The sequence below is a fragment of the Rhododendron vialii genome, chromosome 11a, assembly GCF_030253575.1.
Source record: "Rhododendron vialii isolate Sample 1 chromosome 11a, ASM3025357v1".
Lineage (NCBI taxonomy): Eukaryota > Viridiplantae > Streptophyta > Magnoliopsida > Ericales > Ericaceae > Rhododendron > Rhododendron vialii.
Genome location: NC_080567.1, coordinates 3,633,157 through 3,656,169, shown reverse-complemented (window position 1 = coordinate 3,656,169; position 23,013 = coordinate 3,633,157). Strand labels below are relative to the sequence as shown.

Below are 23,013 nucleotides of genomic sequence, written 5' to 3'. Positions count from 1 at the left end.
TGGTGGTTAACTTTTCATTACTTAAGATGCACATCAGCCTCATATGGTCCCTGTGTCATTTAGTCTTCTGAGTTCTGATTACCTGTTTGGCTGTTGGTGATTGGTTCTCAGTATCTATCATTGCTACTTGCTAGTGTTTTGACCTGGAAAGGTTCCTCTGTTCCCTTTCTTTTTCTCTCTCAAAGTGGTTTTTATAATTCTTGCTTTCATTGTTCTGTACAGTGGTGGCCTGGTGGATTGGGTAAAGTGGCCACGCATGCTATTGCTTATGCGCGCCTTATAGTAGGGGGTCGGGAACATGGTGTAAATGGTAACTATAAAGTCTGTCTTTATCATATCGTTGAAATCGGTCTATATAAATTCAGTATAAAACATCAGCCTTTTCTCATGCAAAAGCAGCAAAAATAATAAGACTTCTATCCTTTTTTTTTTTTCCTTTTAGGTTTTATTGTCCAATTACGGAGTTTGGAAGATCACTCTCCTCTTCCGGGCATAACTGTTGGGGATATTGGAATGAAATTTGGCAATGGAGCATACAACACCATGGACAATGGGGTCTTACGATTCGATCATGTGCATATCCCCAGAAATCAGATGTTGATGAGGTGTGCACAGTATACTTGTCTATGCATGCCTTCTGATGCCTTCTGCATACTTATGTTGGCTCATATACTCAGATGTGTATTCCACAATGAAGTAAAAGGTTATCACGACCTATTCAGTCTTTGGCTCTGCCATTTAGACTACAGAGATGCTGAGAATTGTTGTTAATTAACTTTGAAATGATGTAAATATCCTGATAACCTGTGGGCTGTGCTTGGACAGTTTTTTTTTTTTTTTGAGTAGATAGCAAGTCTGAGGTGAAGGTGTTCAACGAAAGAAGCACATGAAAACCATGTTAGTCTAGCTTTTCTTTCTGTTTTGGCAAAGAACATCAAGTTTCAAGCAATTATTGTGTGATAATGGTGTGGGTGACGTGGGTTGATAATGATGGTGATGTACTGTGGTGGTGTTTCTGTTGGCAGAGGCTATAATGAGTGCTTCTAGGACTGCTGCGGTAGTAGTACCAGTGCTTCTTTTCTTTTCTTAATTGCTTTTTCAGCCATTAGGTGTTGGGGAGGGGAGGTAGGTTGGTGGGTCCATGGGGTGGCAAGACTGATTTTGTCTATTCACAATGGAGTGCTCTGCGTGGTGGTCCTGTGGGTGCTAATGGCAAGGTTGTTCTTGTGGTACTATCGGTTTTTTGGCAAGGTTGTATTCGAGTATTCAACTATGGTGGTGGTCATAGAAAAGTAGTTGCTGTGCTGTGGTGGTAGCGAGGAGGTGGTGGCTAGAGACTTCAGACTACTGGATTACTGGTGGTTGTGTCGTGGTTGTGATATTGCCTCAGTCGATCATGCGGAGCAGGTTGTGGTGGTCTTGGTAGTGGCAGCTATAACAAGGGGCAGGATGGCTGCTGCAGTTGTTGGCTTCCTTTAAGGCCTCAAGTTTAACCCAAATTCTAACCCAAACAGAGGTTGTAATAAACGGCATACTGTAGAAATCTATTTACATAGGTAAAGGCACTGATTATTTTTGTTTTTATTTTTAAGTAGGAGACTCCTGGTTTGTTGGTCACTTACTGAGCTGATGGTGCAATAGTAGAGAGGACTGTTCTTAAGCTTCACAAACCACCAAAATTGAAAGTTGGGTAGTCACAAGCAAATGTAAGTACTACAAAATAATTGTGGACTTCAAATATTTAATTCATCCATTTCTACCATATTTTAAGTATTGTCTTGACTCTTGAGTACTGTTGCTGGCTTGAAAGCATTAGTTCCATGGTTAATGGAAGCTGCTTTGATACAAGCTCCTGATTTCTATTTGTTAAGAGGGGAGGAAGTAGATAAACAGTATAGCATACGTATACAAGATTATGTCTGACACATGGCCACCTACACGTAGGTGCAATCGCCAGCCCACATTTAGCAGCCTTCAATTTTGTGTTAAATATTGAATTTCACTTGCAGTCTTTCTTTAAACAATATGATTAGTGGGTGCTTCTGCCTAATTTATATTTTGACCATGAGAGAAAACTGTTCTGAAGCTTCTTTTGAATGCTTCAGGGTTTCACAGGTCACATGTGAAGGGAAATATAAGCAGTCAGATGTTCCCAGGCAGCTAGTTTATGGTACTATGGTGTATGTCCGACAAACTATTGTAGCAGATGCTTCCTGTGCTTTATCGCGTGCAGTTTGTATTGCTACACGGTATAGTGCTGTTCGTAGACAGTTTGGACCACAGAATGGTGGACCTGAAACTCAGGTAGTTGACAAAAGTCTCCATATTACAGCTGTAAAGGAATCTAATTTTAGTTTATGTGGAGTTATGCCCTTGCAGTCCTGGAATTCTTAACATCACATCAACCTGTTGTTGATCTTTGGAGTGATCATTACTTCCAGTAATCAATCTAATCTGGTCAATTTATTTATTTTCGATAAGCACACATTTCATTTAAAAGCCAAACAAAAATACAAGCTACACGGGCATACCCTTGGCTATACACAAGGTCTCCAACCTACCCCAGAACAAGCTATAACCAGCACAACCTATACATAAGGAAACAACATAGCACCACTATACGACTCATAGAGGCTAAACAACAAAAGGAAAAGCAAACTCTACAGCCAAAATCACTCCCTACTCTGCAAAACAGTGGCAGGAATACCCCATTGAAGGCATATATGCTTATTCTGGGCAGATGGAACCACCTTTGGCAAAGAACACAAATAATCTCTAAAGCTACCAACAATATTCCTAACCACCAGCTCCTCAGGCATAGCTTTATGCTGGAATACCCTCTGATTCCTCTCAAGCCAGAGGAAATATATAGTAGCAGTGAAAGAACATCTCAGAATCAAGCTCCTGAGATTATTTCCAGTAACCCGCTGCTCAAACAATTCGGATACCTCCTGAAGTCACCACGGACCGCTAATCACCCCACTTTTACATCTAACCACATGCCACACATTCCGCGAGAAGGAGCAGGAAAAGAAAAGGTGGGAATGGGTCTGTCTCTGAGTATCAAACCCCAGTTGGACAACCCGATACGTCATTTGGAGAGCAAGCCAAGAGGCTCTATATAAAGGAAAGACTAAAACAGTGCTTCCCTCTTCTCCCACCTTGACTGACTTGGTTGACGGAGGGTCGTTGGGCTGACCCCTAATGACTTCTTGCTGGTCGGAAGGAGGAAGATGGATGGAGCGGTTCAGAATGAACTAGAGAACCCACCTAGTCCTGCTGATCCAAATCCGAACACCACAGTCTAGACTCTCCTAGGAACCGTCTATGGGTGGGACATGGACCAGTCCGGCCATTAAGGGTACTAATTTCATAATTTGTTTTCAAAGGGATGACGTCCTCGTGCAGTGTCCGTCCAACATTTGTGTTTTGTATGGACATTGGGACTTGGATAGGATAGGATTATGCCATGTATTATTCAACTACTTTGAAATAATTATTTGGTTATGGAGCAAGCCTCATATTGATGTATGGCACTATGTTCATTTGCTAGTTATGCTTTGTGTTGTCTCTGAAGTCTGAAGAACTGTGCTTAACCTTGATGTGATTATGTTTGTGGCAATGTTCTAAAAGTCGCTCGGTGCTAGTCGGGCGGTCGGCCACCTTTGAGCGATTAATCGGTGCATATTAATTAGTAATCGGCGATTAATCGTTAATCGGACCTAATCGGATAGGCCCCGCCAGCTATTAATCAGTGATAAATTCCTTGTTTTACAACACTGGTTTGTGGATATGCTCTTGTGCTGTTTGGTAATGATCAGAAACTCTTAATTGTTGCATTAGCTCTGTTTTCAGTAATGCTTTTGCTACCTGGATGCTATTTAGGTGATTGATTACAAAACGCAGCAAAGTAGGCTCTTTCCTTTGCTGGCATCTGCTTATGCTTTCAGATTTATTGGTGAATGGTTGAAATGGTTGTATGCGGATGTGACCCAAAGATTGCAAGCTAATGATTTCTCAACATTGCCTGAGGCTCATGCGTGCACTGCTGGGTTGAAGTCGTTGACTACTACTGCTACTGCTGTAAGTGTTTACTTGATTCATATTACTACCTTGCTCATCAAGCTTTTTCTCTGACATGATTCTCCACAATCGCATGATGAATGGAATTTAGTTATTGGAATTGTTAATTGATTGTGTTTATCTGCTCACAACTATTAGTATTTGGCCTCTTACAATTTGCTCCTTGCACTTTTAACGTGGCAAAACTGAATGTCAATACTATAATAGACAGTAGAGGTGAATAATTGCCACATGTCGCTCTTATTGGAGAGCTTTGGACACTGAATAGAGACAACTTTCTACATGGCTATGCTAGGACCTTAAGCTTTCACACAAGTATGGTTTAGAACTGGTGTAGCTTCCCCCATATCTGTGATGACCCGAATTTCTACATTGCCTAAAAAATAATAATCTCCAAAACATACAATTGACGAGCCCTAAAATCCTCAAATAATATAAACGACAATGCTCCAAAACTCTCTAAATAAAAAATAATCTTCTAATCTCCAACTCGGCCGCCACTAACTTGCTCCTCACCTGAAAAATATATAAGGGCCGGGTAGTATGTGCAATACGAGAACAATAAACATGGCTAGCAATAAGAATATGCTCAATTAACATGGATAACAAATCAAACGGAGTCAATCTGAACGACTAGTAGTCTCGCACTTGGCTCATCTCGGTAACATGCCAAGCACCACCCAACTCAAAATTGTGTATGCGCCACATGGGCTGCATAAAAATACTTTGGACTGCCCATGGGGCAATCAAATCATACTCTTAAGTCTTAACTCTGGGACCTGGTGGGTTTGCGCATGCACCAATCTGTTCCATGGCTTCTAGCCAAATGTTCTCTATGTCACGATACAAAAGGTGACAATAACTGAATCAATAAACTTAGAGACTGTTACGCGGACTAGCCATTTTTGGTGGAGTACCCGTGTCGACCCGACCCGACACGGGTGCAGGATCTGTACGGGATTTGTCGGAAGAAGAAGAGACCTGGACAAAGATCATCGTCGTCGTCGGAGCAGATCGTTTCGCCGTCGTCGTCGAGCAGATGGTCGCCTTCGGAGGAAGAATCATTGCCGGCGGAAGATAAGTCACTGGAGGAGAGGCTGGTCGAGTTTCATTGTCAGCGTTGAGGAGAGGCTGGTCGAGTTGCAGACTTGCAGTGATGTCGGTGGAGAAGAGAGAAGTGAGAACATATCTATCGAGACCTAGACCTGCTGCGTTTTGTTGTATTTATAATCAGGGTATTTACAATTTCCACACCCCATCTTTTAAATAATTACTTTGGAGCCCACCATCTTTTAACTTATGACTTATCTAACAAAAAATTACAAAAAATATTAGTATTTCCCTGAATATAATATAAATAAAAAATACATATCCAAGAAATATATATACTATTTTTTGTAACTAATATAAAAATTTCTATTTATATATAAATATTCAGCGAATCCCCGCACCCGTGTCCAAATTCGGATACATATCCCCGGATCCTCTATTTTAAGCTTTGAGGTGTCCGACCCTTGGATATGTACCACCCGCACCCGATTCCCATACCTGAGTCCGAGCAACATAGCTTAGAGATCAAAGGAGTACAAATATGAGATAATCAAAAGAATACTCTTTGCAAAGAGATTTAGTTAGGAATGTATTGCAACACTACCTGGTACATCAATCGTGATCATGGCCGTCAAGTATGTAAATTCCATCTCAAAATCCACCTAGTTAAAGTTGAGCTTTAATATTGACCACCTTAGATCCACACCTCCATTTTTTTCCCTTCAACCAGCCTACGGCTAATCCCCTCTTGTATTAAAAATGGGTTTCTCTCTTTCTGGTAAAATGAAGACATAATAGGTATAGTTTCTTAAAATGATAGTTGGATGCTATTGCTGGCAATTGGAAATGGCAATTGAAAATGGGTGTGGAGGAAAACATGCACGAGCTTTGATATATAAGAATATACAAGGCTTGGGTACATTAATTTGATAGGTCAAGGGGGGCATGCCTCTAGTACTGCCTCAACTACTTTATAATCTAAATATAAATGTGCTGACTAATCTTTTAAACAGATATATCCACACAATCAAAACTATGCACATGTTCATTCTCGTTTTTTTGTCCGGAAAGAAAAATACGGGGTGTTTCAATGTCCAAGTATCTTCCCACCGTAGGGTTCTAAATATCGGCCAGTACTTATTGTATCGGCTGTTACACAAGTTATTTTTGGAATTCCGATGTTATTTAACTATGTATTTGCTTAAACTGTTCGGCATCACACTATATATGGCCGTCTCTCTGGTGCCCTTATGTATCCTGATATTGCAATTTGGAATTGAAGTCCCAATACGTTTTCTAGAAGATATTATAGGAAGAGAAGTCTTACTCTGGAATGGGAAGTTTGGTTTCTCATTCTGGACCCTTCCCTCCATAGGACTTGATTGTGATCAATGTTCTAAAAATCGCTTGGCACTAGTCGTGCGGGAAAGGGGAGCCTAGCGCCTAGGCGCCGACTAGTCGGCCACCTAGCGCCTAGGTAGGGACTAGGCGCCCGACTAGTCGGCTATCTAATCTAGACGTCGGACCACCGCCTAGCGCCTAGGTGGCCGCCTTTTAGAACACTGATTGTGATGCCTGTAGCTTAGACTTGTATTAAGACACAACTTATGTTGACATTCGTGCAACTAACCTATTATATGAAGATTTTTCATTCTTTTAATTTGTGTGAGAGATGCCCACTTGCGATTATCGAATCAAAAGCAATAACCGAGGATGTGTTCACTGATTTACGATGTTTGACGCCTTCACTTTACTTTTCTTTTTGCCTTTTTAAATTGCCTGTGAGAGAGACAATTATCTATTCCTCCACGTTCAACACATATCTTTACCTGTGCTCTGCTCCCCAAGTGGGCCAAATGACAAGTATTAGAATCATCGGGTAGGTGGTGAGGTTCAAGAATGAAAGCTATGATCGGATAGGGAAGTTCATTTCTTTGTTCTACGAAAGGTGATGACAAACTGTACTCGATAAAATGAGTTTTTTTTTCTTCAAAAAATTGCTCAAGCGTGTATTTTGATTTTGTGCACCTAAGTTGTATATATCGATGTGTATCTAATTTTACAATAGTTACATGACAAGTATAAACTATTATTTAGTTTCATGGAATGGTGCTCAATTGCTTACCACTCATTATTTTTACAGGATGGCATCGAAGAGTGCCGAAAATTATGTGGCGGGCATGGATACCTTTGCAGCAGTGGGCTTCCAGAATTATTTGCCGTTTATGTCCCTGCCTGTACATATGAAGGAGACAATACCGTGCTGCTTCTACAGGTCCGTGATATGAGTTAATATTCTTGAATCTGAACCTTGTTTACGAGTATTCATGTCTGTATTCAAACCTTGCTTTCTGAATCTTAACCTTACACGTCTTCATCCAGGACTTTTGTTTGTGGAATTGAAATTTTGATCTTAAATTTGGCATTTTGCATCTTTGGATGAAGTATGCACTTTGATTGAGATGTTTGGATTCGTCTTCATCCAGGACTTTCGTTTGTGGCATTGAAATTTTGATCTTAAATTTGGCATTTTGCATCTTTGGATAAAGTATGCACTTTGATTAAGATGTCTGAATCCAATCTGCATGGATTAAACATGTTATGTATTGGATGGCATGCATCGTCTTGTAAATTTATCCTTCTGTATTTTTAAATTCCACTTTTTTAAAGTTGAAGACTTTGACAGCTCCAAGCTCCATCACAAAGATCAAACCCAAATCTTATGTGATTATGAATTCTTATTGTTTAAGTGCTATTATTTGAGAAAATGGACATGAACTATTGTGGGAGGTAGGAGCGGGAAGAGTACCTGAGGTCGCCCTCCGGGTATATGGCGGTTGCTACGACGGTGCTCGAGAACCACCGGAGGTGGAGGAGGAGAGAGCTCGGGGCGGACTTAGAGAGAGAGAGGGATGGCAGTGGAGAGTAGGTAGGTGTTAGTTGTGTTGAATCGTTGTTGATCGGTATTGAATGCTTGTCTTTTATATGAACCTTGGAGATGAGGGAGAGCCAGGTGTAGGGCTCCTCCCCATTGGTGGACAGAGTGGAGGTTGACCTCTTTTCCTCTCTTAGTCCCAAGTCAGGCCTTGGGGCTTGTAACCAAGGAGCCGACAGGGGCTATTTCGGTGATACATGGAGACCCGTATCATCTGCCGAGTCAGGCGAGGTATGATACGAGTTCCGAGGTGCCAGACGGTAGGCGGTAGGTATGATACTTCTTCCGAGGTGTCAGATGGCGGTCAATGGCCCCTCTCTCTCTAGGACCGGTCAAGTTAGAGCTTGCTGGAGGCAAGCTCGTCCTCCTTGACAAACCCCTTGCTCTAGCCTCCAAGCCACATTCCTCCGTAGGTCCCGAGCGGGGTACCTAGGCCCTGCTCCCGGCCTAGGACGGTGTATAGAGTCGCCTTTAAGAGTTTGTGGAGTCTTCGAAGTGTTGAGTAGGAGGTGAGGTGCCCGGAGGTGACCTCACCCCTCCGCGGGTGGAGAATTCTTGGAGAAAGCCTTGCTCCTCCGGAGACGCAGTTTGTGGAGGAAGCTTTGCTCCTCCCGGAGGTGAACATTGTGGAGGAGGCATGTTCCTCCGGGAGGTGAATCTTGTGGAGGAGGCATGCTCCTCCGGGAGGTGAACTTTGTGGAGGAAGCATGTTCCTCCTGGAGGTGAACTTTGTGGAGGAAGCATGCTCCTCCTGGAGGTGAATCTTGTGGAGGAGGCATGCCTCCTCCTGGAGGTGAAGCTTGTGGAGGAGGCATGCCTCTCCTGGAGGTGAAGCTTGTGGAGGAGGCATGTCTCCTCCTGGAGGTGAACCTTGTGGAGGAAGCATGCTCCTCCTGGAGGTGAAGCTTGTGGAGGAGGCATGTCTCCTCCTGGAGGTAAACTTTGTGGAGGAGGCATGCTCCTCCTGGAGGTGAACTTTGTGGAGGAAGCATGCTCCTCCTGGAGGTGAAGCTTGTGGAGGAGGCATGTCTCCTCCTAAGGTGAACCTTGTGGATGAGGCATGTCTCCTCCTGGAGGTGAACGTTGTGGAGGAGGCATGCTCCTCCAGGAGATGAACTTTGTGGAGGAAGCATGTTCCTCCTGGGGGTGAAGCTTGTGGTCCCGGAGGTGAATCCTGTGGAGGAGGCCTTGCTCCTCCAGGAGATGGTCACCGGCAGAGTTCTTGGAAAAGGTGCATCCGGTTGCAAGATATATCATATACCCACATTAATGTCCCCCTGCGCGCATATACTCACGTCACGAGGTGGGTGTGTGCGGGCATGATTGAATCACAGAGGGAACCTCGTTCCTCGTAGGATGACTTGCCGGAAGAGTTTTTTTTTTTTTTTGAAGGATGCTTGTCCGGATGTGATGTGTATCGTATATCCACATTAATGTCCCCTTGCGCGCATGGACTCATGTTGCGGGGTGAGTGTGTGTGGGCAATAATGTCCCCTTGTACTGTATATCCACCGGATCTTCGCAGCATCTTTTTATGGAAGAATTCATATCTGATCAGAGTTAGGAGTATGAAAGGACGTCCTTGCGTTCCAAAAATGGTGTGATTCTTCAGTTTGCGAGGAGGAGTAGTATAAATGCATTTTACCTTCTCATTTTTTTTTTTAACTTTCGACCCAAAAGAAAAGTTTAGGAGCCTTGGGATTTTTTTTAGAGAGAGAAAGTGAACTTCCTGGACTTTGTAAAATTTTGATCTTCCCGGAGGAAGTGGGTTATTTGCAGAGGGAGGAGGTGACATCCAAAGTTAATCCGAGTCCTACACCTCCGAAAAAAAAAAAATTTAAATTTAAGAGGGAGGTGTGGTCCTCCGCCAAGTCTCACAAAACTAAAGTCCCAAAGTCTCTCCTCCACCCTCTTTTTTTAATAGCTCTTCCCCCTTTTGTCTTTCCTTTGGTGAGGGAGGTAAGAGAGAGACGAGGAAACCGAGAGGGAGAGAAACCGAGAGGGAGGAGAAGGAAATAAACCAAGAGGGGAGGAGGTAGCTCCGGACCGAGAGGGAAAGAGAAAAAAACGAGAGGGAGAAAGGCTTCGGCTGGAGGGGGTCTCGGCGGAGGGGTTTCGGCAAGAGGGGGGTCTCGGCGGAGGGCTTGTGGTGAGTGGGGGTGTTGGCGGGTGGGTGCCGGCGGGAGGAGAAAGAGAGGGAGAGAAACCGAGGGGGAGAGGGGAGAGGGCAAAATCGAGAAGGGGAAGAGAGGGCTTCGGGCCGAAGGAGGGTGAGAGGGTTTCGGCGGGTAGAGGGCTCCGAGGGAGGGGGGGGTCGGTTGGGGGAGGCGTCGGCGGGTGGGTGGTCGGTTGGAGGGGGTTTTGGCGAGTGGGTGTCGGCGGGAGGGGGTTTCGGCGACGAGGGTGTTTCGGCAGGAGGAGGTTTAAAGGGGGCATCGAAATCAACTCGTGGGGTGTATCTCGCGGAGGCAACTCGAGCTTGTGAAGGCGATTCGTGCGGTGGATTTCACGAAGTTCTTCGAGGTAATTTGTTTTTAGTTTATTTCGAAGTTGTAATTTTGTCGAGGGAGCAAGCGGAGTGCCACGGCGCTTCCTCCTTGATGACGAATCTTTGTTGTAGACCAAGGGTGCAAGGGGGATGCATTCAGCTCCCTCCCCTTGCTGAAAAAAAAAAACAAAAAAATGAAACTTTCTTGTTTTTGCCAAGGGTGCAAAAGGGATGCATGCAGCGCCCTTCCCTCGCAAAATTGAATCTTGATTGTCTTGTTTGGTAATTGTCTGACAGGTGCTGGGGTTCGGATACATTGTGGTTGAAAGAAACGACGGCGCGGCCCAAGCTTCTTGTCACTAGTCGTGTCGGTACCGTGGTAGAACCACGGCGGGAACGTGCTTCTTCCGCGGCTTTGAAATCCAATAAATTTCTTAAAACGGAGAAAGACAAGCCACCTCCTCCCTTGCCTAGTCCGGAATTCTGGTTTCGGGCACCCTATCTTGGCGGCGGTGATAAATTGTTCCCCGTAGTAGAGGCGGATGCAGAGATTGGGAAAGTGGTTGACAAGCCGTTGTTAGGGTACAAGGAGGTTTCAGTGGAGGAGGGTTGTTTTATTTCTCCCAAGTCAGTACTGAGGTTCCAGGTTAAGCGTGGTGAATTTCCACACTGCTTGTCTGCTTACAGGAATTACGTTGTTCCTCCGACTGCATTTGCGACTTGGGCGGATGACATTTTGGGGAATGCCGATTTTGTGGAGTTACTGCGAAAAGCCGATGTCCATCGTGCCGTGGTGAACAGTTTGCGATTGGTTGTTTTGCGGGAGCGGAAGTGGATGGATGTCGTGGTGTCCCGATGGAGTGCCAATTCTCATACTCTTCCGGTAGCTTGGGGTGAGACAGGACCCACTTTGGAGGATGTGAGCTGTTTGTTGAGGTTGCCCATGTTAGGAAAAGTTGACCCGTCCGCCGGGAGACTTTCTCCTTCACAACAAGATATGGTCGATGCACTGCGGTGATCCGTTCGCCGGGAGAAGGGCCACAATGGAGTGAAGAATACCTTTACTGAATGGGCACGATATTGGTATAAGGATTTGGGTGCGTCGAAGGCCGAGGGAGGAAGATCACGTAGTGACGGACGGGCCGGGATTGAAAGAATTGGCTCACTTGGCAGCGTTCTTAGCCTATTGGCTAACTTGGTACATTTTTCCTGGTCCTCCGAAGGATGGTGTTGATACGACATTGTTTGAACTTGCGGCGATCCTTGTTTCCGGGGAATCCGTACCGTTGGCCCCGTTGTTTTTGGGGACTTTGTTCAAAAGATTAGACATGCTTCAAGATGCGGCGCGACGCTCTTGCGGGAGGTATGACTTGCCGATTTATGTGGCCACCAACTTTCTTCATATGTTCTTGTTTGAGCGGTTTCCTAAAGTTGCGCCTAAACCGAATGATTTTGGGGCGGGTGGTAGTAGAGGGAGGGGGGAACTGTGCCGAAATGTATGCCGGTCGGCGCGATGGTCAGGAAGTGGCATCCGGGATGTGCGGGGTAGTATTGCCGATGTTCTTGATGTTGAGGGAGAGTTTGTTGCTCGACTGTATGTGAACACGCCGAAGGGGGTATTTCCTTTTAATGTGTACTCGGAGGAGGATGTGGTGGCCTTTGCGAATAAGGATGATGCATCCACGGCGGAGCTTTTTAGGATGAGTTGTATGATGAGGGGGGAATTACCATGTTTTGTGAATGGGAAGTATAGTTCTGTGATGTATGATCCGATGAGGGTTGCACGCCAATTCGGGTTTGATCAGGGGGTGCCGAAACCATTTCTGCCGTCGGGGGGTGTGGGAGATGGGTGGAAGAGGTTCCTGAAATCGGCTTTCCCGGCAGAGCTTAGGTCAATGAATACAATCACATTGCCTGGGGCTAAAAGGATGGGAGGATGTACGAAACTCTATAGGGAGTATTGGAGGGATAACCTGGTACGCTTCTTGGAATATGTGAAAGGAGTTCCCGTGTCCTTGGGAGTGGAGGATGTAGTGAGCCAGGATGGTGAGTTGTGTCTTCCAAAGGTGAAAGATCCGGTCCTTGCATCGTTTGGTGCCCGTTCGCCATATGTTAAGGAGGAGGTATTGGGGAGGGTGAAAGAACATCTGAAAATATACATGGTACTGTGGAGAAGGATGTGGGAAGCAGTGTATCCGTGAGTGACGGGGCTGGAGAGGGGCGGGCGGAGGGAGTACGATTGAGTGGCAAGCATACTTCAAAGAGGCCTGCAAAAGATGCTATGGAGGTGGCCAAGCCCGGCAAGCGAAAGAAGGTTGGGGTTTGTCACCTTTGCATGTCTTTAATTTTCTTTATTCTTGTTAAATTGTTGGTGTAATGACGCTTTTCTCTCTTTTTTTTTTAGATTACGGAGGGAAACAAGGAGAGCTCTGAAGCGGTTCAACCTGGTGTTGTGGAGGAGGTGATAAGAATGCCACGAGTGGGGATTCTGGAAACGGAGACCGGAGGAGGTTCAGAGGTGCCTTCTACTTCCGTGGAGGTGATAAATACCTTAGATCAACATGCGGCGGCACACGGAGGTATGGACGACATCTGGGGGGATGAGGGAGTGTCTTCCGGGAGAGTGCTTCAGCCGGGGAAAGGTAGTGAGGAGAGCTCGCAAGCGATTCAACCTGATGCTGTGGAAGAGGTGGTAAAAACACCACAAGTGGAGGTTTCAACAATGGCGGCCAGAGGAGGTTTGGAGGTGCCTTCCGATTCTTTGGAGGCGATAGGCACTTTCGATCAAAATGTGGCGGTGCATGGAGTTATGAATGATATCTGGGGGGATGAGGGGGAATCGGCAATGGGGGGTCTCATCCATGGAAGGGTAAATCACTCCGTCACATGCGTTCGTCGGGTGTGGTGCCGAGCGAAGAGGGAGAGGAGGAAATGGAGGAGGAAGAAGGGAGTGAAGAGGATGATTGTGATGGTGACCGAAGGGATGAGGAGGAGGGTGAGGAAGAGGCTGGTTTAGTGGAGGACCAGGTGGGATTCAACCATGTGGAGGAGGGCGGTGGTGGCGAGTCAATTGCGCAAGACTTAGCACCATCGAGCCTGCCAGAGGGGGCGAATGAGACCGAAATGCGCAGTAGTCGTCGTTGGTGGAAAGAGGGTGCCTTTATGATAGCGCGCTATCCTGATGGGAGTGTCATTGTGACTTTGGAGACGAAGGAGAAGGTGACGTTGCAGCCTAGTGTGTTGTTTGCCGAGGCCCGGGAGGAGCATCGACCTTTGCTGTCCGACATCTTTTTTCAGTGGCCCAATACTTTTGTTTGGCTTGGCAACGTGAGTACCTTTTCTAGGAGGTTGGCGTTAATTTCCTTGGCATCGTTTGTGGAATTATTGGAGGATGTCAGTTTGCCAAAAGCTACGCCTGAGGAGTTTATATCTGTTTACGATGGTTTGGCTGCGTTGGGAAGTTATCAATTGGAGGTTGATTGGCTCCGTAAGAGGATAGATCAAATGGCTTTTCTTCTTGAGCTCCCGGCTTGGCGGGATCGGTTGGAGAAAGTAAGTAAAGAATTGGAGGAGGTTGAAGTAACGGCGGCGCGGTTGAGGAAGAGGAAGAAAAAGCTTGAGGGTGAAGTAGCCGAGCGCGAGGGTGCCCTCTCGGGAGAATTCGATATGTCTAGTCATGCCGGTCAAGGGTTGCGGCCGTGAAGACGGACTGGGCGCCGGGTTGTTCACTTTTGTTTTGTTGATGCTCATTTCCTTTGTAATGTCTTGAACTGTCACATTTATGAGCATTATCAATTGTAGTAATGACCTTCATGTAATTAACTTTTGGTAGCAAAAGAAAAGTTTGGAGGGAGAATCCTTCGGCAGTTTGCCTTTCTTTTTTTTTTTGTGCCTTCACTTCTTGTTTGTAATAGACTTATGGTAATGAATGCATGAAACATCCTTGTCTTGTAATCTCTTGTTTGTATTTGTCATTCGGCCTTTGGTTATCCTTTCAACAAGCTGCGTAGGAGATCTTTTTCGTTCTTTTCGCCGAAATAGCGCGACTTTTAGAGTATGTAGGAGGGAATGGCCCTTAGGCGGGGGGTGTATCTTCCATATTTCTCTTAGGAGGGAGGTGTGTCTTCCCCATTGGGGGCGTGTCTTCCCCATTTAGGTGTATCGTCCAGATTTCTCTGAGGAGGAAGGCATGTCTTCCCCATTTCGTCGTTTTTATTTTATTTTATTTGGCGGAATGAGAGCATCGAGGCGTGTGGGAAGGAGAATATTGTGTGATCATGAGCAATATCTCTATTGGCAATTTAAAAGTAAAGCGACGCTCGGTATCATTATGATTTCAATGGCGATTCGTGTATGGAGATAATCCTGTGGTGCTTCGGCTGTCGACCAGTGCTAAGCATATTGGTCGGCCAAGCCCAGGATGGAGAATGGGACGGTCGCCAAAACCCCTGATTAGGCTAGGCTTGCGACTCTCGCATCGTGGTGGCGGATGATATTGGTAAACTATCTCAATGGGCGATATGTGGCGTTATATTTTCCATGGCGATTCTTATATGGAGTCCGGCGGTGCTTTGGCAGTCAACCCATGCCAGGCAGGTTGGCCAAGCACCGGAAGGGGAGATCAACAAGCCCCCGATTAGGCTAGGCTTGCGATTCCCACAACGCAGTGGCGGAGAATATTGTTAGACAATATTTCAATGGGCGATTGAGTAAGGCGAAACGTGGAGTTATATTTGCCGTGGCGAATCATGTATGGAGTCTTTTTTTTTTTTTTTAGAGTACGATAATCAAACATGGAATGAAATTATGCTCGGCGGCGATTGCAGTGGAGAGAGCCTAAACAGAAAAGCTAAGTCCTCATCCTCTTTATGTAGGGAAAGGGTAGTTCGCCGGCAAGTTATAAGGAGGATTCGATCTTCCGGTAATTTTATTACATAGACGGCACGTCTATCAGCGCGGTGATCTCATTGTGGTAGGTGCCCAAGATAGTGCAGTGGAGCTCGTTAGTCCACAGTATCCATATCCCTCCCAATGAGTAGGGGGTAAGGGGATCCACGATGGCGGAATTGGCGAATCCAATAGTTAAGCTCATTTGCTTGGCGAGATGCCCGCCGATCCATGTGTTGGAAACCACCACCAAATCTGGTTGGTGCAGTGTGACGGTGTCAAGAAAGTACTTGTAGAAACTCATGCGGGTGGCTCCTTCGCAGTTCCACCATAGAATTGTTATTGAGCGACGGGTGGAGGGTCTTGGTGTGTCGCTGCTGAATATTGGGTGTTCTTCCGCCGTGGGAAGGAAGGCTGGTCCGAGGTCTTGGGATTGATCGGGGGTGACGAAAGTTGTGACGGAGAGGCGGTACGACGGTTGGCCGTACATTATCAGTTGTTCGGCTGTGATTCTCAGTTGATCAAAGCCGTGAGCTGAAAGAACCTCGGCATGGTGCACTTTAGATGGGAGGATTAGTTCTGTATCTTTTCGGAGTTGGTGAGTGTGCGTCGGGAGGTCGTTTGGTGACCGGTGAAATTGGAGATGGCGCAATGGGAGTGAATCCCAAGCTTGAATGAGTTCCTTAGTGAGGGAGGCTCGACCAGACGATGCCATGTGGTTGTATTCTTCCACCAGATGTTGCGATACACCTCCTTTTATAAACCAATCTGGTGGAGATTCGACTCCCTCCCTTAGCAGGAGGAATTGCGTGTCCCCTGTGGCTGGGAGGCGCCTCATCCGCGGGATGTAGCTCCACACCGGAGAATTAGGTCCCGCTGGGGAGGTGTCGGAGTGTGGAGGAACCTTGTGATTGGTGATGGAGGAGCCATGGTTGAGGTAAATGGAAGAGAGGAGGACCTGAGGATTCAGGTGTTTGATGTTGGTTTTTTTTGTATTTGCTATGGTGTGAGTTCCGGTCCTTTTTAAAAGCATTTGGAGAATCTTGGAGACTTGACGTCTCATGGCTTGAGGTGAAATATGGATGTGGACGCGTCATCCCGAATCATAGGAGAATCGGGATTAGGAAATGGATTTTCACGAAAAAGGGGCGAGTGAATTCGGGAAGTAGGGGGAATCTGGGCCAGGCCTACAAGCGTAGGACTAATTTAGGAAATGAGGGAATTCGGGCCAGGCCTATAAATGCAGGACTCCCTTGTGCTTGGTGGTCCGAAGGATGAATCGTAACATTTATTGTAGAGTTGTCACTCCGTAGGCATGACTTATCATTTATCCGTCTAATCAAGCTCGCCGAACTTTAGGTTGGGATGATTCCCTTTCTTCTAGTCTTTCTATAGCAACAAACAATCATGGAGGAAGCCTTAAAATGTGGAGGAATGAACTCATATCGATAAGGCTCCTAACGAGGCGGTACAATACATAAGTATGGAGAAAGACTTGAGACATGGGGGATTGAACTCATAATTTGATAAAGCTCCTAACAAGGAGCTACAATACATAGTGTTCACCTTCTTGTGGAGTTCCATCACATGATTAACTCGTAGGGCAATCATAAAATGGAGCTCTTAAGAATTTTGAACTTCTTTGATTAAAAGTCAGGAAGGTAATAAATGTAAAGGTAAGTAATAAATGTAAAAGTAGTCTGTAATTTTTAGTAGTCAGAAGTTGTAGAAATAGTCCTACGTAATAGTAACCTATAATAATGGTTGCACTGTACTATGATGTAAGCGGAAGGCTTCATGATGTAACCGGAGGTCTCTTTTACTCCTATAAAAGGGGGACTCTCCCCGTAATGAAATCCAGGCTAGTCCAAGTAATAATATTCCAGTTACTTATAATCCTGTGTTGTGTTCTCTCTACGATCCTAACCTACTTAGTGTTTGTACCCACTTGGTGTCTGTAAATTTGGTATCAAAGCCTTGTCATCCATTCTAGCTTAAACCCTCTTCTGGGAACTTCTTTTCCAAAACTACTTCAAATCTTTTCTAAAAGAAAAACTTGAAGCGTATGCTCTGTGGTTGCCTTCACAGGATCCTCCACATCAGAAACTTCATCAACTATTTTGGTTAAAAGAATTTTGTATCAGTGGGTTAAAGTACCTTGAGACTTTTGGCTATTGAGCAGTGTGTCTCGGTTTATCTACCCTAGTATACAAAATTTTATTAATCAAAGTTGGTTGAAGATCTATACGTTGAAAAAAGGAAAAAGGTTTGTTGTACTAAAGAAAAGGACAACCCAGAATTCTACTCTTAAAAATGAATCACCTGTTTACCACCCACTCCTCTGCTACGTCATCCTTAGTCCCTTCATGTTCCTCTACCAGTAGAAATTCCTAATCTTCTTCTTCTAATCTTGAATATTTGTATGAGTTTGAATACTTACCTGATGATAGTAAGGTTCCTCTTACTGATCTCCCTTTCCTAAATCCCTATAATGCTTTTGTCAGACCACAAACTTCTGTAAAAAAGACTGTCACCCAACTTTTCTCCACAAAACGCCCAACCTCCGTAAAAGAGTATGTTCAAGCCTCTAAATTTGATCAGTGCTTCATAGCAGCAACTGAAGCTGAACAACTTTTACCTTTGGAAATCCCGGTTGATTTGCCTCGTCTTTGGCAACAACAAGGATTTACCCATCTTCACTTTGGAGCAATCCGACTTGCTGTCACTTTCCATGGTAGAAAAGGTTTGCCTGTTACGTCCAGACTTGCTCTGGTCGATACCAGGTTTTTACAGTATCAGCACGCATGCATTGCTACAGTTCAAACCACTCTAAATGCTGGAACTGTGATTTTTACCTTCTACCCCAATTTCAACATGCCATTAGCAGATCCTCATCTGCTATCCGCCTTGAAGGTTCAAGTCCAAATTGGTGGTGCCTCCCAAATCTCCTCCACATATGCCGCAACCCTTCACTACCAAATGGCCTACCGTCTCCAAAACCATGCCTTTGACATGTCCTTACCATCCTCCACAGATGAAGCCCTTTTCCTCACCGTTAACGCACCTCACCAAGCCTCTTGTGTTCATGTTCCACGACAAATTTCCCGTCCTGAGCTTCTCAAGCTTCTCCCAGAATCCTGGGTTACAGCTTATGAGAAAAATCAAAACAAGCCCATACCTGTCCAATCCTCAAACCCAACTTTCATCACTAAACCTGATGGTACCGTGGAAATTACTTTTCCAAAAGAAATCTCTGCCTCATCTTCAACCCATCCTGTTATTTTTCCCTCGAGAATTAACATGTTTGTGGATGGTTCTAGACCTGGCCCTCCAATTAAATATTTTGAACCCAGTGGCCTTCCAGTCTTCTATTTCAAAAATCCAGAAACAGGTCATTGTTATTTTGATACCTGTGATTGTGATGATTGTCTAGAAGACAGTCTCCTAGAAGATGACGAGGATTTTGAAGAACCATGTCCCATATGTCCTTCTTCACCTCCCACTCCTTGTAAATCTCCACCTCCTCCTCAACCTCCATCTGATGATGGTTCGTCGAGTCAACCGAGTGGATGTTTTGGTACTACCATTCTCCCTGATGGTAGTACCAAAGCAGTGTCAGCAGCAGAAGCAGCAATAAATTGGCAGTCAGCAAATTCTCTGGCTCAGAACAAAATTCTTCAGAGAATTGCTAACTCCCAGCAAAATTTGGAGAATGCAGTTCATAAGAAGTTATCAACCTTGGAACTTCTTATCAGAGATTTGCAGCAGAAAATTCAGAATGTTCACCAGGAACTTCTCCAGATGGCCTATGCCAACCAAGCATTTTCAGCAGCCTTTTACCACAAGGATACTGAAATGAAGCATCTCAAGAACCAGTTTCATTCTCTCCAAGCTCAGCAGAATTTTCAACAAAAAAGCCCATTTGATATGTTCACATCTTCTTCTCAACAAAGTTCGTTTGGGTATCTTCAAATGTCTCAACCCTTACCTATAAATCCTACTTCAGGATTTGGTGAGTCCAATATCTTTGGGAGCTCATCAGCTTTTCTTCCTCCACCAAAAAGATCATCTCCACCAAAACTTCCTTTCCCAAAGCCCCAGATAAAACCTGTCCAGCCCTCAACAATTCCGTCTCCACCATCTACATCTATATCTACTCCAATTACCTCCACTCCCTCCAAACCATCAGACCCAAATTCTAAATCACCCCAGTTAATGGTTCAACCAACATTTAGCCCTGCTAAAAATCCAATCTCCACTCTCCTACATACCTTAGCCACTATACCAGAAACCCCATCTCTTGAACCAACCATTGAGTTTGATTCAGATACTGAATCCACAAACTCTATGCCAATTCTTACTGTTTTCATGATGAACCCTGAAAACCCAGAAGAACATGTTGAAGATCCCATCATTGAAGTAGGTCCTGAGTTTGATACACCCCCTGAAATTCCCACCTTTGATTCCTTCTCACATTCCAATATGCATACCCAAGGTTTCTCTTTTGACACCATTCCCCCATCAAAATGGTTGGATAAACTTTATGAGATTCATGCTTGGTGCACAGCTGCTATGCTTTCCCCAAACGCTACACTCAGTGATGTCATTACTAAGTGTACAGCAAAATTTCTTGGCCGCCTACGTCAATGGTACTTAGCTCTTGGTGAATACCGACAGCTACAACTCAAACAATTGCCAACCCTTGATCAATTCATCTCAGTCCTGCATACTGAGTTTCTTAATGACCACAATAACACAAAAGAGTTTGTTCGAGAAGAATATCTCAGCATGAAGTGCTGTTCATTCAAAAGGAAAGATCTCGAGACTCACTATGACCGCATGTCTCAGAGATTTTATCTTCTCAACGGCATGGATGATGTCAATCTCAAGCAAGCCTTTCTCAATTCCCTTCCAGAACCATTGGGAAATGAGACAACAAGATTACTTCAGACAAAAGGATTGACGCTGAATGCAACATCTCTTGGTGGTATTTACCAGCACTCTTTGATTGCTTTGGAAAAATTGTGCAATCACCAGAAATTCCTCAGAACTCTTGAAGAACAGGGAAAACTTCTTGGTAAAGCATGTGACCGACCCGACTTATCCATAAAATGCAAAGACAAGAAGTGCACTTGCCGTCCTTCATACCGGAAGTCCAAACACTTTCAGAAATGGAAGTTTCAATCTCCTGGCAAGTTTTCAAAGTTTCCAAAATCTGGCAAGTTCCCACGCCGGAGAAAATGGAAATTTTTCAAGAAGAAAAAATTCAGAGGGCAGCGAAAGACTGATCGCTGCTACATATGCGGAAAGAAGGGGCACTATGCAAAACAGTGTCCAAATAAGGCAGCAAGAGACAAAATGGTGAACTTTTTGGCTCTCATTGATGATGATCTTGAAGATGCTGATGTAGAATCACTATTTTCCATCGACGATGAAGCAACAGATGAAGCAGTCCTTGCATTTACCTTTGATGACTCAGACGATTCAGCAGAATCAGATGACTCTTCTGATGATCCTGACTCATTCCCTTATGAAGTCCAAACAATTGGGTTCCCCAACATCATGCTGGCTCAACCTTTAGCCAAGGTCAAAATATTGCTTGGAAAATATGAGAAACCTATACCAGTCATCGCTTTCTTTGATACTGGTGCAGCAGCCTCCATTCTCAATCCAGCAATTCTCCCCAGGTCTTACTGGCAGTCTTGTTTCAGACCCTTTACAGCAGCCAATGGAGAAACATTTGTTATCACTCTGATAAGTAAGCCTGTTTCCATTCAACTTTTTCCTGGATACACCATAAAACATCAAGTCTATGGTTCTGATCTCCCAGGGAAAGATTTATTGTTAGGCTTTGATATTCTCCAAAATCTCAGCAAAGTTTCCTGGCTCAAAAAAGGTTTGAAATACAAAAACTACTTGTTACCCTGGACCACCCAACCAAATCTCTTTTCCATAAAAACTTTCTCCACCATTAAAGAAGCCATAATCCAAACTTCCTGTGCTGAATTCCATTCCCAGTTCCTCACCAAATGTTCCAACCCACTTTGGAAAAATCCAGATTTCTTCATTTCCTTTCCCTTTAAGAAAAATGAAGACATCAACCCCACCAAAGCTATCCATCATGGAATGAACCCAGAACACTACCAGCTTGCTCTTCAAGAACTTCAGCAACTTCAATCAGAGGGTTTGATTGAGCCCACAACTTCTCAGTGGGCATGTGAAGCATTTTATGTCAACAAAATAACAGAGCAGATAAGAGGAAAGCTTCGCCTGGTTATCAACTACCAGCCTCTTAATCATTTTTTGCAGGATAACAAATTCCCTCTTCCTCGGAGAAGTGTTCTTTTTGCAAACTTGCCTAAAGCTCAAATTTTCTCAAAGTTTGACCTAAAAGCAGGTTTTTGGCAACTGGGCATCCATCCAGATGATCGTCCCAAAACCGGCTTCTGCATTCCAGATCACCACTTCCAGTGGTCAGTCATGCCTTTTGGATTGAAGACAGCTCCATCCTTGTTTCAAAAGGCCATGATTCGGGTATTTGCTCCTATATTATCCTCAGCCCTTGTCTATATAGATGATATCCTACTTTTTTCACCAGATATTGAGTCTCATGTTGTCCTACTACAAATTTTCCATTCCCTAGTCCAAACCCATGGCATCATGCTTTCAGAGAAAAAGATGTTTCTTGCTTAACCAGAAATTGATTTTTTAGGGATGCACATCTCTAAAGGTCAATATACCCTCCAGCCTCATATAGCCTCCCAACTTGACCATTTTTCAGATGAAAATTTCACAGTCAAACAAGTTCAACAGTTCCTTGGAATTGTTAACTATATGGCTGATTTTATTCCCAACCTGGCCCAATACCGAACTCCTCTCTCAGCTCTACTAAAGAAAACCCCTCCTCCTTGGTCAGCCCTTTGTACCAAAGCTATAAAAGACCTCAAAGCCCTAACCAAAACTCTTCCTCCATTAGCCATACCTTCAGATGGAAAGAGAGTCCTTCAGACAGATGCCTCTGATCTATATTGGGGAGCAATTCTTTTGGAAGAAAATTCAGATCAAAAGCGCAGAATTTGTGGATACAAGAGTGGTGCATTCTCTCCAGCAGAACTTCATTACCACTCTACTTACAAAGAAATTCTGGCAATCAAAAGGAGCATTGAGAAGTTTGAATTTCATCTAATCGGTCATCATTTCCTAATTGAGACTGATATGATGAGTTTTCCCAGCATGCTCAAGTTCAAACAGAAGCACCTTCCAAAGGCACAGTTACTCAGATGGGCAAATTGGTTTTCCAATTGGAGTTTTGATGCTGTTCACATAAAAGGAAAAACAAATGTCCTCCCTGATTTTTTATCAAGGCTCAAAAAAGAAATCAACCAGTTTTCCAAAACAAAACCACATCCCTATGTTCCTGGTTGTTTTCCCATGATTTCCTGTTTCCATCCGGTCAATTTTTCTGTCCACCTTCAGTGTCATCTTTTAGAGTTAACCATTCTTTCTAGATGTGTCCAAATGTGTCAAAACCTTCAACATCTCTGTATTTTCAAGTATGGTCTTGATGAAG

At 44.5% G+C, this 23,013-nt stretch overlaps 1 protein-coding gene across 3 annotated transcripts in view; it reads left to right on the top strand.

The window, feature by feature from the left end:
- LOC131308156 (peroxisomal acyl-coenzyme A oxidase 1-like) overlaps positions 1 to 23,013 on the top strand; it is a 90,567-nt gene that overhangs the window by 53,550 nt on the left and 14,004 nt on the right. For all 3 annotated transcript variants that reach the window (XM_058334972.1, XM_058334971.1, XM_058334973.1), the window contains 5 exons: positions 223 to 310; positions 443 to 605; positions 2,106 to 2,304; positions 3,886 to 4,083; positions 7,277 to 7,408. In XM_058334972.1, coding sequence (XP_058190955.1) covers positions 223 to 310; positions 443 to 605; positions 2,106 to 2,304; positions 3,886 to 4,083; positions 7,277 to 7,408 — 780 coding nt within the window. The remainder of the gene's footprint in view (positions 1 to 222; positions 311 to 442; positions 606 to 2,105; positions 2,305 to 3,885; positions 4,084 to 7,276; positions 7,409 to 23,013) is intronic.